The 18,590-nt window shown below is 41.8% G+C and overlaps 1 protein-coding gene across 18 annotated transcripts in view; it reads left to right on the top strand.

Annotated features, from left to right (window-relative positions):
- Positions 1 to 18,590, top strand: part of snap91 (synaptosome associated protein 91) — a 153,710-nt gene that overhangs the window by 120,844 nt on the left and 14,276 nt on the right. For all 18 annotated transcript variants that reach the window (XM_033021011.1, XM_033021012.1, XM_033021009.1 and 15 more), the window contains 5 exons: positions 1,715 to 1,849; positions 9,623 to 9,653; positions 11,879 to 11,993; positions 17,840 to 17,902; positions 18,096 to 18,188. In XM_033021011.1, coding sequence (XP_032876902.1) covers positions 1,715 to 1,849; positions 9,623 to 9,653; positions 11,879 to 11,993; positions 17,840 to 17,902; positions 18,096 to 18,188 — 437 coding nt within the window. The remainder of the gene's footprint in view (positions 1 to 1,714; positions 1,850 to 9,622; positions 9,654 to 11,878; positions 11,994 to 17,839; positions 17,903 to 18,095; positions 18,189 to 18,590) is intronic.

The following is an 18,590-nucleotide window of genomic DNA, read 5'->3' as shown; positions in this document are numbered from 1 at the left end:
ATCTCTGGATAGATAGAAAGAATGGGTGACGTTTCGGGTCGAGACCCTTCTTCAGATTGAGCGTCAAGAGAGGGAGTTACAGAGATAAGGAAGTGAAAGTGATCAAAAGATATGCAGATCCAGGAAAATGTAGAATAAACCATTGTTAGCTAGGAGAGAGTGACAACAAAGCAAACAGATACAATGTGATCAGAGGGACAGTCAGACTGGTCAGAGAACTGGGAAGGGGAGGGATGGAGAGAAAAGGAAAGCAAGAGTTACTTGACCTCTAACTTCAAATAACCCTTGCTTTCCCACTCTCTCCATCCCTCCCCCTTCCCAGTTCTCCGACCTGTCTGACTGTCCCACTGCAGACATTATATCTCTGTCTGCTTTGTTGTCACATTCCTCTAACTAACAGTGGTCAACATTTTCCTCGATCTGGATCTCTTTTGATCTCTTACACTTCCTTATCTCTAACTCCCTCTCCCCTGACGCGTCTGTAGAATGGTCTCGAACAGACACTTCGCCCATTCTTTCTATCCAGAGATGCTGCCTGTCCTGCTGAGTTACTCCAGCATTTTGTCTGTTTCCATTCTTTTGCAGTTCTGGCAGTCTTCAATCTAGAATGTCAACAGTTTATTTTGCCATAGACACTGGCTGAGTGTTTACTAGATTTCTGTTTCAACTTTAGTTGGCAGTGGGTAAACTCAAATGCACAAGGGAGTGTTTTACACCACAGTGCAGAATTTCAGCATTAGTTCAAAATGATTGCAATTACTGTACATGTAATATTAAGGTCAGAAAAAAAATAGATCTGGTGAAACTAGCCATTATTGCATTGTATCTAATCTTTTCATCACTATCATTTTTAAATCAACCTTTTTAAAGCCATGACAATTTAAAAGATAACGACGACTTTGGATCCTTGCAATTAATATAATTTAATGTTTAATAAGTAATAATTGTCTCGTGAAATCGTGTCTTTGAATGCAAAGCTCTGAATGTTTGGGTAGCCTCTTGCAGATCCTATACTGGCATTAGTTACATATTGAAAGCTTTTTTTATTATGCAGTATTTGTTAGGCACCACTGTTGTATAACTAGCATTAAATTCTGCATGGCTAGCTTCTGCTGTGAATAAATGGAAATGCTCCTACTGCTGTTGAATATTGTGCCAAGGCTTTCAGTTCTTAACTATGTTATCATATTTTATTTATCTTTCATTTCATGCCATCAATGTTGGATCCTTGTTTGATGCAATTTCATTATTGGTGAGTTTCAGCCTTAATTGCGACTTGGCTTCAGTTGTACAATTATATATGCTTGTTGCTGTGTGCATATCTTTTCTAATTGACTGACAAATAAGAAATGCTATTCTTGAGATGTTTTTTAAATTAAATTACATTAACCCCAGACTACATTATTGCACTATTATCAAATGGCACTAAAGGTTTTTTTCCAGTTCTAATTAGTCATCATAATTTGTCTTTCAATGGAGATGCTTTGATTGATGTGTTTGTGTTTTGTGTTTAGATGTAGTCTTGTGTTTAGATGTAGTATGCAATGAAAACATATTTCAGAGTCTAATTTTTAACAAATCTAAGATGAGATTAGATTGCATGTTTTTATGGATAAAGGGTGAGGCAAGAGAGCAAATATTTTTATGTGTTGGGGGCTGCAATTACCATTCCTGTTTTTAATCATTTTCATTTTGTCAGTTTTTGATGGACCAGGTGATCTTCTAATGCCGACAGTGGCATCACAAAATCAAGCAACACTTGCAGGAATGCCAACAACAAGTGGAACGCAGCAGCCGACAAAAGGCTTGGGGAGTGACCTCGATTCTTCCCTTGCAAATCTTGTAGGAAGTACGTTTAGCAATTTTTTAAATAAGTGATTGCAAAATTGTTAGAGCTTTTGTTTTGGATCATTTCTAAAATAAGAAACATTAATCTATATACTTTTAAAACTCTGTGTGGGTGTGTGTGTGTCATGTTGCCTTTGAAACGTATCTCCTCGAAAACCAGACGCCAAAACGGGGAAGTTTTTACACATTTCAGTAGAGATTTTCTTTGTGATTTTAGAAATCCACTCTTCTGTACATTTGGTACATAATTTTCTGGACTTTTTATTAAAATTGTTGACCAATCTGACCTTTTTTTTTAAATCTGACCGCTGCCCAGCAGCTGACAATACAATAACAGTGAAATTTTTACCTACTGGTAGAAATTTTCTTATGATTTAAAAAATCCAATCCTCTATACATTTGGTCCATTATTTGCCGAGATATTTGCTAAAAATGATCATCAAACTGACATTTTTTTTAAAATATAAAGACTGCCCAGCTGCTGACCTCACAATGCCTTTCCTCGTGCCCCCCCCCCAACCGCTCTGAATTAATGCAGCTGCTGTCAACACACATGCGCAGTTTTCCACGAGGTACGTTAGCCCCCCCCCCCCCCCCCCCCCCCGTACTTCAAAAGCCGCAGAAAGATCGAGAAAGTTCTGCAGAACAAAGATTCTATAGCTCAGCTCCGCTATAAGATCTTTGTTCTGCAGATCTCGAGCTCAGAGGCGCCTCACGCGCTGAAGCTTCTCCAAGCTGCCCGTGCAGCTCGTGAAGCCCCAACCCTCCCCCGCCCGCCCGCTCATTCCAGCTGTGGGTTTCCAGAGAGTCAGAGGCCGGTTCCGTCTCTCTCCGCATTTCACAGTCCACTCACTCGCCCGGCTCTCCTACCAGCCCCCCCCCCCCCCATCCTCTTCTCACCTTCTTCCCTCTCCTCCCTCCCTCTCTCGCCTCTCCTCCCCCTTCCCCCTCCCCTAAACCCCCTTCCCCCCACCCCTCCACACCCTCCCCTACCCCCTTCCCTCCATCCCTCCCCTACCTCTTCCCTCCCCCCCCCACCTCTCCCCCTCCCTTCCCCCTCTCAGCACCCCCTCTCTCCTCCCCTCTCTCTCCTCCTCCCTCGCCCACCCTCCCTCTCCTCTTCCCCTCCACCCCCTCTCCCTCTGTCTCTTGCCCTCCTGTCTCTGCCTCTTTCTCCATCTCTCCCCATTCCCTCTCTGCCCTCACTCTCTACCCCCCTCCTCCCCCCCCCCCCCCTCTCTTGACGTGCCTGCGAGCTGGGGCTATGCGTCAGTGGATAGGGCGGTTATGCGGTAAAAGGAGCAAATTAATAATATTAATATAATATCAAGGGGGGTAGTTAGTGTGTGGAGGTGGTTAGTGTGTGTGACTACCCCCTCCTCCCCCCCCCCCCCCCCCCCCCCCCCCCCCCCCCCGCGCAAACACGCGTTGGGGGAACAGACCCAACGGGTCTGCACTTGGTCTCGTAATATCTCAAATTGTACAAAGTTGCATGATTTTGTCTACAGCCAACTGTAACTTTACTACCAGTGGTATCAAAATTTCAAGAAACTGGATATGGTTGAGCTCTTCCATATGGCTAAATGTTTTACAAATATTCATTACACTGCTTTTGGTTGACTACAAGCAGCCAAGATGAGATCTGACAGAAAATCAACGATAGAAAATGCAAAAATTGATTTACCAGACGTTATCCAATTGAATGTAAGTTTATTAAGTGGAGTATGAAAAAACTCTGGCTAGATTGTTAGGTAGAACAGTGAAACAGTGACAGATGAGTTAGAATTGAGTTTTCAAAACTCGATCAGACAAATGTGACAAAGTGCCATTTAATTTTGGCTATATTGGAACTCTTATAATTGGGATAAAGGTGATAACAGGGATAGTAAATCTAACAGGATGAAAAGCAGAGACTAGGCAAGCACTTACCTCTGACTGGGAAGAAATAAAATAGCACCTCCCAGATGTCAGTGCAGGTACCACATTTTGTTTGAATTATATTGATGGCCTGATCTTGGATATAGAAGGCTTACTTTGTATAAGACACAAAAAGAAAATATGTTAATAAGATGGATAGCAGCAGACCATTTGAAATAGACGAGGATAAATGGAGAAAGCACTTGAAAAATTACGTGTGTTTAATTATTTTTTACCACTGACAAATTAGCACTAACAATGTACGATCGGAAAACACTGTTAAAACTAAACTTTAGAATAACCCAAAGCCTTTTAGACACGTTACTCACCGATCCAGCGTGGCCGTCAGAGATCACAAGAGCTCTGGCAAGAACAATGGGAGCGCGGCTCTGGGAAAAAGTCGGAGAAAACATTGAGGTAATCGAGGGGGATTCGGAATAGGCTGAGAGCCCAAGCCTTCCGTCCACCTCTGCCCAGCATTCTTCTGGCTAATGTCCAGTCACTGGAGAACAAGTTGGATGACCTCAGGGCGAGGATCAGATTCCAACAGGACATAAGAGACTGCAACATCTTCTGTCTGACCAAGACATGGCTGACCCCACTGGTGCCAGATCAAGTAATCTGCCCAACCGAGTCCTTCACTATTTTCCGTGCGGACAGAACGGAAGAATCCGGGAAATCAAAGGGTGGTGGAGTTTGCTTCTTGACCAACAATAACTGGTGCAACCCTAAGAATATTAAGACGCTTTCTCATTCCTGCTCGCCGGACCTGGAGCATCTGAATATCTCATGCCGACCATTCTACCTTCCTCGGGAGTTCAGTTCAGTGATCATCACAGCCGTCTACTTACCACCGCATGCGGACACTGACGTGGCACTATTGGCCCTACATGATGTGTTATGTCGACACCAAAACAAGAACCCTGGTGCGGCTATGGTGGGGGCTGGTGATTTTAATAAGGCAAATCTCAAAAAGGTCATGCCTAATTTCTGCCAACATATCACGTGTGTCACCATGGGGGAAAGAACTTTGTACCACTGCTACACGCCGTTCAGGAAAGGCTACAAGACCGCTTCTCTCCCTCCTTTTGGAAAATCTGACCACAATGCCATTTTCCTGCTGCCAGAGTATAAACAACGGGTAGTACGGGAAGCGGCAGTGACGAGGGACTAAAGCAGTGGTCTGACCATTCAGAGGCATTCAGAGAAGATGCACTGAGTGATGTCGACTGGAATATGTACCAAGCAAGTTCCAGAGACGTCAGTAAGTTCGCGGAAGCAGTCACGGACTTCATTGCAACAATAGCCGATAACATCGTCCCCACGGTAAGGGTTAGCATCTTTCCTAATCAAAAACCCAGGGTGGACAGGTCCATTCGCGTTGCCTTGAATGCTCGCACCGCTGCTTACAACTCCGGCCTGGCATCTGGCAATATGGACGACTACAAGGCAGAGTCCTACAGACTGCGAAGGGAGGTGAAGGACGCAAAAATGAGGTACAGGGACAGGATGGAGCCACAGATGGAGCAGCGGGACACCAGACGCCTTTGGCAGGGACTACAGACTATAACTAACTACCAGAGCAGCCCTCCCTCAACCGGGAGTGCCGCCACCTCCCTAGCTGATGACCTGAACTCTTTTTACACACGATTCAAGACTGGCAATATCACCCCTAGCTCGCCGGTTAACAACAACACCGTCAGCGCGCTGGCTAGCGAGGACCACCGCTGGGGATGTGCACACATTCTCCGTGTCCGAGCATGACATGAGGAGGGCTCTGATGCGTGTGAACATGAGGAAAGCTGTAGGCCCAGATGGTATATCTGGGCGAGTACTAAAGTCTTGTGCTACTCGGCTTGCTCCAGTGCTCACCACAATATTCAACCTCTCCCTCGCCAAGTCCGTGGTCTCTGCCTGCTTCAAAAGATCCACCATTGTAGCACTGCTAAAGTATGCCTCTCCAGCTTGCTTGAATGACTACCAACCAGTGGCCCTCACCTTGGTAGACATGAAATGCTTCAGGAGGCTAGTCAAGAACCAGATCTGCGCCTTCCTCCCTCGCACCATGGACCCGTACAGAATGCCATACATAAATGATTTGTTTATGTTAGCACTAATGAATACTAAGATAAAAAGGTCACAGAGCAAATTGATAACCTTGTAGAATTTTCGAGAGATACAGAATGTAAGCAGGCTCTAGCTTATTTTTTATTAGGCCCCTTTTTAGAAAGTATCTTGGTTCCTAGGCTTAAAAGTAGAACACAAAACCAATAGTGTTTTGCTCAATCTTGTACAAATCATCTGAGAAATTCTGAGCTAGAATATTTTGTCCAGTTGGACAAAAATACCCTAACTTTTGGAAGGACCATTCAGAAACCTGATAAGAAGGGAAGAAGCTGCACCTGAGTTTGGTGGAGCTTGCTTTCAAGCTTCTGTACCTTCTGCCGGACAGAATCGGGGAGAAGAAGGAATGACTTGCATCTCGGAGGATCTGTCCTGGTCCCTCAACACCTCCAAGCTGATCAAAAAGGCGCAGCAGCGCCTTTACTTCCTGAGGAGGCTCAAGAAAGCTCACCTGTCCCCCCAGATCCTGACCAACTTTTACCGCTGTACCATCGAAAGCATCCTGACCACCTGCTTCACGGTATGGTACAGCAGTTGCACCGTAGCGGACAGGAAGGCACTACAACGGGTGGTGAAAACCGCTCAGTACATCATCGGTGCCCTGCTCCCTGCCATGGATGCCCTCCACCGAAAACGGTGTCTGAGACGGACCGGGAAGATCATCAAAGACCCCTCCCACCTCAACCATGGACTGTTTGCCCTCCTCCCATCAGGGAGGCGGTACAGGAGCCTCAGGTCTCGTACTAGTAGGATGAGGAACAGCTTCTACAACAACACTATCACATTGCTGAACTCGGAGTCCCGCCGATAGATTTCTCCAGTCTCTCCGTCCACATTGTTTGCTTATTCTGTATTTTTATTTCTATATTGCACTATTACTACGGACTGACGCTAAACTGCATTTCGTTGTACCCATACTTGTATTTGTGCAATGACATTAAAGTTGAATTGAATTGAATTGACTGGGGTGGGACAAGTCTTTGATTATGTTGGCTGCTTTTCTGAGGCAGTGTGAAGTGTAGATGGAGTTAATGATATGAAGTCTGGTCTGTGTCATGGATTGCGTTACGTCTACAACTCTCTGCAATATCTATGATACATCTGTAGAAGTTTGTAGGAGTCATTGGAAACATACTGAATTTCTTCAGTTTCCTCTGCAAGTAAAGGTATTGGTGTGCCGGCTTTCTCATCAATATGTTTGGTCCATGACAGATCGTTAGTGATATTTACGCCAAGGAACTTGAAGCGCTCACCCATTTTCACTTTGGCACTTTTGTTGCTGATTGGAGCATATACTCCATCATGCCTCCTAAGGACATCAAGACCTTGGAGACGAATGCCTAGGATCAAGACCTTGGGTTCCATGAAGAAAAGTGAAACTCTTTTCCGGATTGAATAAAGGGAGGATTTGATAATGTTATTGAATGGTTTAAATTGTCTATTTAGAAAGTAAATTTCCTCGAGCAAGATAATTGATTTCCAGTGGAAATGGCAGGAAAGGCAGGAAAATGGAAAGGGAAAGATAGATCAGCCATGATTGAATGGCAGAGTAGACTTGATGGGCCGAATGGACTAATTCTTTACCTTGAACATTATGTTTTTGAATTGGGGAAAATTTTGCAGTTATAATGATCTAAATGTTTTAAAAATTAAAAATCAGTCAAACCATCCAATTGGAGAGAAGTCTCATTAATTAACAATTTCAAAGACTCAATACAAGCATGATCCATGCCTGTATGCTGTAGAATTGCATGTTTTTAATAAAAATAAATTTAATTGAGTATTTATTTAATTAAATCTATCGAGGAGACTTTTGTTCAAGGACAAATGATGTAGAGGGATTTGGCATCAGATCAGTTACTCCAGTGCATTAGCTGAGTAGTGATCAAATGTCAAGTCTGAAGTTACCATATAATGACAACCACCTTACAGACAGAAGTTTGACTTAAAACAATACAATGTAACATCATTGTGGCTAATTAGCTCAATGCAAAACCTTTTGTAAGACGTACTTAAGCACATTGGTTAAAAGACCAGGACTCGCTTATTTCCAATTGGTGTAGATAAGCATACCAAAGCAGGCGCGTTGCGGTCGTACGCAGCATCTTGACGTTGTACGCAGCGTCTTGATGGCGTACACCTAGCGCGTTGGGTTGCGTGATGACGTCACCACCCGGCGTGGTGTTGCGTGATGACATCACCGCCCGACGCCATGCGAAGCCCAAATTCTGTCGGCCCGCCTCCTGCCCAGCTGATTGGTAAGCATGAAGTCATGCACGAACTTAGCGTGAACTCCACTTCCGGTTGGTCACGCCAAACGCACGCAATCGCATGCAAGAAGGAGCTGTACCGCAGGAAATGAGAGATGCCACGATCATGCCGACGACGCTGCAGTTGTGTCCTACACCCAGCAGGAACTACAGTCACTGATGGACCCCTTTTATCGGGTATGCAAGGACTTCGGGCTGACCATCAGCCTGAAGAAGACGAACATCTTGGGGCACGATACAGAGGCGCGGCCTGTCATCACCATCGACGACTACGAACTTGATGTCATCCATCAGTTCATGTACCTCGGCTCCACCATCACCGACAACCTCTCCTTGGACACAGAGATTGATATGAGGATCGGGAAGGCATCTACAACTCTCGCTCGCCTCCCAACTCGAGTGTGGACCAACCCAAAGCTGACAGTGAAGACAAAGATAGCAGTCTACAATGCCTGTGTCAACAGCACGCTGCTGTACGACAGTGAGACATGGACTACATATGCCAGGCAGGAGAGAAGACTCAACACCTTCCACCTGAGAAGCATCCGAGATCCTGTCTCGCGCTGGCCTTCCCAGTATGTACACTCTACTCGGGCAGCGCAGACTGCGGTGGCTGGGCCATGTCCACCGCATGGAGGATGGCAGTATTCCAAAAGACATCCTCTATGGGGAGCTGACATCTGGGAGGAGAACCATCGGCCGCCCCCTGCTACGTTATAAGGATGTCTGCATGAGGGATATGAAGGCGTGGAGTCCTGGGAGAGCCTTGCTGCTAACCACACGAGGTGGAAAGGTACCCTGAACCAACATCTCAAAACGAGGGAAGAGAAGCTGTTGAACGCAGCGGCAGACAAGCGGGCACGCAGAAAGGAGCGCAGCAACTTCAACAAACCAGAGACCACACACAAATGTGACATTTGCGACAGAGACTGTCACTCCCGCATTGGTCTCTTCAGCCACAAACGACGCTGCTCTAGCCGAGGTTTGGAGCAAGTAGCCAACAACTAGGATGCATCACCCATGGTCAGTCATGACCGAGGGGGGCCTACGAGTACGACCTGTTGGTAATCTAAACCAGTACTCGTGAAAAGGGAACTACCGGTAGATGAAAAATTAAAGAGATAGGAAAACATTAGACTAAATGTTAGGAACATTAATCGGGAATTAATTATTTGAAGCAGCTAACACAAATTTGATGGGCAGTTTAATCTGTTTCTGTGCTATGTAATTTTCATCCCAAGAATCTTTAAATTGGGAATTTGTGGGGATAGCAAAGGGATGGGTGCTGTAACTTGGGAAACCACAAGTGATAACCATATTCTTCCACTTGATAAATTAGTTCTATATGGAGATAACTGTATCCAAAGGCAATTAATTTATGTTTGTATTGAGTTGCATTACATAAAATGGAGGTGGTGTATAGTCTAATTTGTTTTTAAATTGACATTTCTTTCTTATTGTAGACCTTGGCATTTCTCCAACTCCAGGAAAGAAGTAAGTAAAGATCTATTCAGAACATTGTTTTTATGTAGAGAGATAGCACGCTCTGGAAAAAAATGCCTTGACTTTTAACAAGCTTGTAAAGGTTCTGAGAGTTACAATGCTCAGAGTAACAGAGAAGGAGACGTATAGATGAAGGGATTTGTACAGAAAAAGATGGTTTCAGTTCAGTTTCAGTTTAGTTTATTGTCATGTGTACCGAGGTACAGTGAAAAACATTTGTTGCTTGCTAACTAGTCAGCGGAAAGGCAATACATGATTACAATCGAGGCATTCGCAGTGTCTTGGAGGTATAGGGAAAAATAAGTTAACAGCTTCAGTCCAAGATGATCATATCGTCATAGGATCATAAGTAATAGGAGTAGAATTAGTCCAGTCTGGCCATCAAGTTTACTCTGCCGTTCAATCATGGCTGATCTATCTCTCCCTCCTAACCCCATTCTCCTGCTTCTCCCCATAACCTCTGATACCTGTACTAATCAAAAATCTATCTATGTCTGCCTTAACAATATCCACTGACTTGGCCTCCACAGCCTTCTGTGGCAAAGAATTCCACAGATTCACCACCCTCTGACTAAAGAAATTTCTCCTCAACTCTTTCCTAAAAGAACGTCCTTTAATTCTGAGGCAGAAGAACATTCTTAATTCTGGAAACATCCTCTCCACATCCACTCTATCCAAGCCTTTCACTATTCTGTATGTTTCAATGAGGTTCCCCCCTCATTCTTTAACTCCAGTGAGTACAGGCCCATCATAGGTTAACCTACTCATTCCTGGGATCATTCTTATATACCTCCTCTGGACCCTCTCCAAAGCCAGCACACCCTTCCTCAGATATGCTGCTCAAAATGCTCACAAGGTTGCTCAATGATAACAGGAAGACTGACTAATGAAATCTACAGATTGGGTGCAGTGTTTGCAGAAGAGATCATGTTTTGCTCATTGTTCAAACTTGTGTTCTATGTGTTCACATGACAACCTGCAGCAAAGCTTTGTCTTGCTGATATTTCTTGGCACTTGAACTGGTAAAATAACACAAGGATCCAGCGGCAGGATGGAGCTAATAGAGGATCTGTAAATCCATTAATTTCAATGGGAGTTGTAAGGCAGTGGATGTAAATTGAAGAAATTAAGTAATTATTGAATTTGTCAGATCTCGTTTACTGTTTGCAATGCATGTTTTCCATATTTTGACAAATTTTATTTTGTACTTTTGCTGGGTATTTAAATGTCACTAAATATCCATGATATTTAAATGATCAAATTACCCCATTCGGATCATGCTTATGAAATTAGGAATAATTTAGTAAACTTTCCCTCATGCAGACTGAGAACAAACAAGGACCTTGATCTAGTAAACTATGATCATTTTAATTTTAGTCATTCTAATGGCTAGCTGGAGGAAATTTTATTTTGGTGTATAAGATTCCTGACAACACAGGTGGGTTGGGGTTCAAGAGGAGATATCTTTACTGTATGTCTGACCTGATTCAACTTAAAATGGTACCGGAAAGCAAAAGTCTGAAAAAAGAATGGGAAATAGCCAAATATGTTTTTAAGGGGTTTCTAGATGTAATGGTGCATTCTAGTTATTGTACTCAAATGCATGATGAAATGTGGGGTGTGGGGGGGGGGGGGGGGGCTTTACTGTCTAAACAAGTGAAAAATGAATTATTTGATGTGTTGAGAGAAATGGAACAATTGGAGCTGGCTGGGTAGCAACTTGTATCCTGCGAAATACCATTTCTCAAGGGGGAAAAGACTTCAGTGAGTGGCCAGGCTTTTTTTTTAAAGATATGCCATCAGTGAAGGGATGAGGAGCTATTCTGATCCGATCTGATCATCCAAATTGAAAATCTAAGTCAATGAAGTGGGCTTTTGCATTTGTACAACTTAAAATGATTTGCAGTATTTCTAATGCAGTTTTAGTTCAGTTTGTTTTAGTGATGTAATTAATCACAATTGGCATTGAATGTTAATATATATTTTGTCACATGGATGCATATATAGTTCGATAGTCTGAAGAAGGGTCTCAACTCGAAACATCACCCATGCCTTCTCTTCAGAGATGCTGCCTGTCCCGCTGAGTTACTCCAGCATTTTGTATCTGCCATATATAGTTCTAAATTGGTCTCTGATCGTAAAGCAAAATGTAAATCATTGGATGTGATTAAGATATCATCAAACCCATTTTCATTGTAAATCTACTATAATTATAGGAGTGATCTTCAATGGAATGCTTCAGAAAAGAAGTTGACAGGAGGAGCAAATTGGCAACCAAAGGTTGCTCCAACAACAGCTTGGTCAGCAGGTGCTCCGCCCAACAATCAAATGGTATATTCTCTTTTTTTATATCTTGGTATACTTCCTAAAACTTGCTTAAAATTCTCTGTCTCTCCTCAATAACCAGTTTCCAGACAATGCGCAACTTACACAACCAGCAACATCACACCCCGATTCCATTCTCAGAATTAGTTTATTTTCTTGAGCATGGTAAATGAAGGTGGTTATTCTGTTGTAGAAAATACTGATTTCAGAAGTGAGTGAGTGATGCCGTTTTTACACATTGTTCAGCATGCACATGCTTACTGTTTTCTCCTGGAAGGAATGCTCTACATAACTGTCTGAAGTGACTATGAGGCAAGCTAGCAAACATATCAATTTGATAGAAACCTGCTAAAATATATAATTTAATGGGATATGGGAATAAATATATTTCCCATAAAATAGAGAATTTATTACAATTCTTAATTTAGGCCACTACATTGTTGGAATCCGAGCTGGAGCCTCAGGTCTCGCACAAGCAGGCTGAGGAACAGCTTTTTCAATAACACCATTACACTGCTGAACTCACAGTCCCGACGCTAGCTATCTTTTATACTCTCCCATCTGTATACATTTATTTGCCTATGTACCAGTTTAATTCATCCACATTGCACATATTGTTTAACCAGTATTTTTATTTCTACTATCTTGCACTCTGACCAGATGCTAAACTGCATTTTGTTGTACCTGTACTCGTATTTGTGCAATGACAATGAATCAAATCAAATCAAATCGGATAGACACAATAAGCTTTACATTAATTGAAGAGAATGGTGGCTTATTATTTTTATAACTGTGCTTGAGTTTTGCAGCTTCTCTGTTAGTAGAGTGTTTACTTGTCTTGTCCAAGAGGTGTTGCAGTACTCTGCAATTTAACAAGAATTGTATTGTTCATCAATCAAGTAATGAAAGTAAACATGCAGGTAAAACAGGCATGTTTACAGAGGAGTTGAGTATAGGAGTAAAGAGGTCCTTCTGCAGTTGTACAGGGCCCTGGTGAGGCCACATCTGGAGTATTGTGTGCAGTTTATGGTCTACTAATTTAAGGAAGTGCAACGTAAATTCACGAGGTTAATCCCCGGGATTGCGGGTGTCATATGAGGAAAGATTGGAAAGACTGGGCTTGTATTCACTGGAATTTAGAAGGATGAGGGGGAATCTTATAGAAACAAATACAATTATAAAAGAATTTTTGATCAGCATTAATTACAAATGTGGAATTATGAATTGCATATAAAAGCCTGAAAGTTGAAGGGAATCCCATTCCTAGACGGGTATGTTACAACAAAGAGAAAATGCGGAAACACAGTAGCGGAAAATATAAGGAGACCAAGTATGCGAGTCTGGGATCACATTTCCCTGCAGTAAAATTTTTCTTTCCAGTCTAATAGTGCTGTGTACGTTTAATAAGGCACTTCGATAATTAAAAAAAAATCTAATTAGTTAGATAGATTTCTAAGATTTTAAACACCCATCTGATCATTTTCTATTTCCTCAACCTTACTAGGTTAGCTAAAATGATATATTGATTTACCTGTTATGCTGGTGAAGTAAACTTTAATACTTTTGTTTTTCCAAACTTTTTATTGAAAATGATCTACTGGCAGATAAAAGCACCCACTTCTTGTATCCATAAAAAAGATAAATATTTAGAATGTTGCATGAGCTCACTCTGCTTGCTTGCTGTACTTGGAGATTGTTTCACATTGTGCATCTTTATGTAAAACTTCATTGTTTTTAAGATACTGCAATTTAAATGGTTGACGAGTGGTGTTATGGGATGTGTATCGTATTCAGGTTGTTTTATTGTTATAAACCCAAGGGAGCAGTGACATTAATTGTTTACATGTAACTCACAGTTTAAACAATATACATTAATACGTGGCACAGTGGCGCAGCGATAGAGCTGCTGCCTCGCAACGCCAGAGACCAGAGTTTGATCCAGCCTACAGATGCTGTCTGTGCAGGGTTTATACATTTTTTAAAGTTAATTGTAGGTTAATTGGCTTCTGTAAATTGCCCAGAGTGTATAGGATGAAAAAGTGGGATAACATGAAACTAGTTTATGGGTGATCGATGATCGGCGTGGACTCGGTGCGCCGAAGTGCCTGTTTCCACACTGTATCTCTAAAATAAACGAATGGCAATACAACAATAAGTACAACCACAAGTGTAATGCTCCCGTCCCACTTAGGAACCCTGAACGGAAACCTCTGGAGACTTTGCGCCCCACCCAAGGTTTCAGTGCGGTTCCCGGAGGTTTTTGTCAGTCTCCCTAATGGTCGAAAGTGGTTTCCGCTTCTTCTATGTTCCGGCGATTATTTCAAAAAATTCAAAACCGGCCGCGACTAAAAATAGATTGCCGTTTTAAAAATCGGTAATTTTTTTAGTCGAAGCCGGTTGCGATGCTAGTTGAAGGTGGTTGCCGGTAAGACCTTCCACTACCTGCAACCTCCGGCAACCACCTTCAACTAGCATCGCAACCGGCTTCGACTAAAAAATTACCGATTTTTAAAACGGCAACCTATTTTAAGTCGCGCCCGGTTTTGAATTTTTTGAAATAATTGCCGGAACATAGAAGAAGCGGAAACCACTTTTGACCATTAGGGAGACTGACAAAAACCTCCGGGAACCGCACGGAAACCTTGGGTGGGGCGCAAAGTCTCCAGAGGTTTCCGTTCAGGTTTCCTAAGTGGGACAGGGGCTTTAGTTCAGATTCAGATTCAGATTCAGATTCAATTTTAATTGTCATTGTCAGTGTACAGTACAGAGACAACGAAATGCATATCAGAATGGTGCAAAATTGTAGTGAAATTTGAAATGGTGCACAAAAAAATTAAAGTATAATAATGTAATAATCGATTAATGTACAGTTAAGGATAAGTTTAGAGTAGGACTATATGGCAGCACCTCTGGGAAGGTTGTGTGAAAAAATAGATTGGTTCTGGAGTCTAATAACAAAGTCAAAGCCAAAGTCAATTTTATGCGTCACATACACCCGAAGGTGTAGTGAAATAAATTTGCAAGATTGTGGATAACAGTGTGGAAGAAGCTGTTCTTAAGTTTGGTATCCAAGTTTTCAAGCTCCTGTATCTTCTCTCAGATGGTGCAAGAGAGAAAAGGGAATGGTCAGGATGGCAGACATCCTTGACGATACTTTCAACTTTTGTAATTCATCGCACCATGAAGATGTACTGGGTGAAAGGAAGTGAAGAGCCTGTGATGGACTGAACTGCATTTACCATTCTTTCCAGGTTCTAATGATCACGAAAAGAGCAGTTGTCATACCAGGCTGAGATGCATCCCATGAGGATTCTTTCTCTGGGGCATCTGAGAAGTTCGAGAGAATTCTCTTGGATATGACAAATCTTTTCAGATACCAAGCAAAGTAATTTAACAAAGAAAGCGTAGGCAGAGCAAAATACTTTGCAATCCACCAGAATTCTCTTAAACTTCCACAGATGCTCTGCCAAAAGTATTCTGGTGGTATGCATCTCAGCCTGGTATGGCAACTGATCTGCCCTTTATCACCTGAACATGCAGAGAGTGAACACAGCCCAATCCATCACAAGCTCGTCACTTTCATCCAGTCCATCATCATGGTATGTTGCATCCAAAAGGCTTGAAGTATTATCAAGGATGCCTGTCATCCTGGTTGTTCAATTTTCTCTATTTCAACTTCTGAGAAAAGATACAGGAGCTTGAAGCTCAGACTTGAGAACAGCTTTGTAGACTCGGCATTCAGACCAGTGAACTAATCATACTCTTCCCTGTACTGCTACTACGTATTCTTAATCTTAACTGCACCATATGGCTATTTCATTATTGCACTTTAGTATTTATGTGTACCAAAGTGTACACAATAGTCTTTGCACCATCCTGTTCTTGCATTTGCTGTTATTTTAATAGTATACTTATTGTAATTACTGTCTACTCTTGAGCTTTGAACTGGAATTCATTGCACCCTAGTGTATAATACAATCAACTAATGTAAATCTAAATTAGATTCTTCCGTGTTAAAACTGAAAAATACTGTTGAAGAAACATGAATTTCCTGAAAGTAGGTGTAGAATTTGTTTAAATTGCGTGAATTACAAAGCAGATGTATGATGAGGGAAATGGAATATGAGGAGTAGATGCAAGCATACAATGGAAGATGATGTCTTATTCTTTGATCAGAGACATTTTAGGAGACCTATCTATTATTTACCAGCAATATTTCCTGCATATGCATGTCTCTGTACAGTAGGCAGCACAGTAACATTACCAGTCTGTTGTGTGACCTTTTCCTGAGTAGAAAGAATGTTGGCGATGTCAGGTTGTCATGGTTCAATACCTGAATTTTACAATTCCTGATAGTTAGTTTTGTTTATTATCATGTGCACTGAGGTACATTTGCTTGTGAAAAGCGTTTGTTGCGTGCTAACCAGTCAGTAGAAAGACTATACATGATTACAATTGAGCCATCCACAATGTACAGATGCATGATAAAGGAAATAATATTTATTGCAAGATAAAGTCTAGTAGAGTCTGATTAAAGATAGTTTGAGGGTCTCCAATGAGGTAGATATTAGCTCTGAACAACTCTAATTGTTGATAGGATGATTCAGTTGCCTGATAATAGCTGGGAAGAAACTACCCTGAATCTGGAGGTGTGCATTTTCACACTTCTGTACCTCTTGCCTGATGGGAAAGGAGCAAACTGGGAAAGGCTGGGGTGAGACTCGTGCATGATTATGCTGGTGGCCCTGCCGTGGCAGCGTGAATGTAAGAGTGGGATTTGTTGCTCTTTGAACTGTTCTGGGTTTTTGACTCTTAAGGGCCTGTCCCAGTGTACGAGGTAATGCAAGAGTTCTCCCGAGTTTCCCCTGATTTGAACTTGGAGAATTATGGTAATAGCCGTTCGTAGGTACTTGAAGCTCTCGTGGACATTTTTCACACTGTTGAAAAAACTTCACGAGCTTACCGCATTTTCCGAGTACCTGCCGTTAGCGATACGAGCAGCTAAGAGACTTCCCGAGCGCCGACGTACCTGCTACGTACATTCTACGTACTTACCACGAGTTTCATTTTTTTTTAAACTCGGGAGAGCTCTTGGGTAAACTCGTATAGTGGGACAGGCCCTTAACCATTAATCTTTAGCTTGGACTTCCAGGAGGAAGTGGACAGTATCATTGTTCATGAAACTGAGGATTTGCTCGTATAGTCACAATTGTTTTCAATGGATCTAAACCTGTGGCATTGAGCATGAATTAGCACTGGTTGGTTTCAGTGATGCATTGGACACCAAAAATACTCTTGCTTACCTGCACTGAAAATTAAAGCATTGTAATTAATATCTTTTGAACTGCTCATATCTTCGACAAGGTACCTTGATGGATCAGAATAAAATGACATGTCCTCTCCAAGTTAGCACATTTTTTTGAATTACTATATTTCTCGGCTTTTCGTTGGTGTAAGAAATTCCATCCTTTAAAAGTGCATCGTCATATCAATAGAACACACTTTTCCCTTTTCAACTTGGTTGTAATGTCATGTCTGGAATAGAAACTAAGTTAGAAACCAAATTGAAAGCAAGTTAGAACATTATTTATTCACTAAGGCATTTAAGGAAGGCGATGGATATGTGCTGATAGTTGTTTGCTTTGACTGGATCATCAAGGGAATCATTTGTTCCGTGCTATAGTAATCTTATGTAAATCTCAAAGTAAGGGACAATGCCAGAGGTCTGCAATAACTTGTAAAATAAAATAAAATAAAATAAAATAACCATTTTTTTCAACACAATTTTACTTAAATCAAATGTACCGATACCAGTATTTTCACATCTGCTCTTCCATATATATTGTTCATAGGGAGTTGCCCCACCAGTTGGACCTGCACCTAATGCTCAGCCAGTACCTGGGGGATTTGGGACGGTAAGTAGAAGAAACTTCATGGCATCTGTTTTATTGTTTGTGATCTAAAATTTACTTTATTTCAGTATGTATTTTTCTGACTTAATTTATATTGGTATTATCAAATACTGTCTGGGGAAAAAAATTAATACAGCAATGTAGTTATTTGCTAAATCCTATCTAAATTAAATATGTAACATTCTTTCCATCTTAGCCACCTGCAAGTGCAAATGTACCCATGATGCCTCCGCAGCCAATGATGTATCCTCAGCCCATGATGAGACCAGCATTTGGTGCTGGACCACCGGTAAGCTTTTATCAATATGTTGGTCAACAAAGGCATTGTTTCTATCCAAGATAGAAACGTTTTTTTGGATATCTGCTAGCTTGGTAACATAGAAAGTAGAGATTTTGGTATTACAAATATGATTTGTTGTGTTGCCAGAGAGTTAAGCGGATCACTGTTGGTATTGTTTTCATCCTAAACCCAGAGCAAGATATTCCTGCTGAGTTAAGACAAACTGCCTATTTTGTTACTGAATAAACAGGTAAAGCATTTACCCTAAACTTGGTTGTAGGCAAAATACATTTTGGACATTTGTATGCAAGAAACTCAAGGAAGTTGAACTTCCGATTATTTTTCAATCCCAAGATGGTACTGGGTGTGCATTAAATTTTCAACAGATCTCATGTAGCCCAAGATTCAGAA

This window comes from Amblyraja radiata, chromosome 5, assembly GCF_010909765.2.
Source record: "Amblyraja radiata isolate CabotCenter1 chromosome 5, sAmbRad1.1.pri, whole genome shotgun sequence".
Taxonomy (NCBI): Eukaryota; Metazoa; Chordata; class Chondrichthyes; order Rajiformes; family Rajidae; genus Amblyraja; species Amblyraja radiata.
This window is presented reverse-complemented; position numbering and strand designations above follow the sequence as displayed.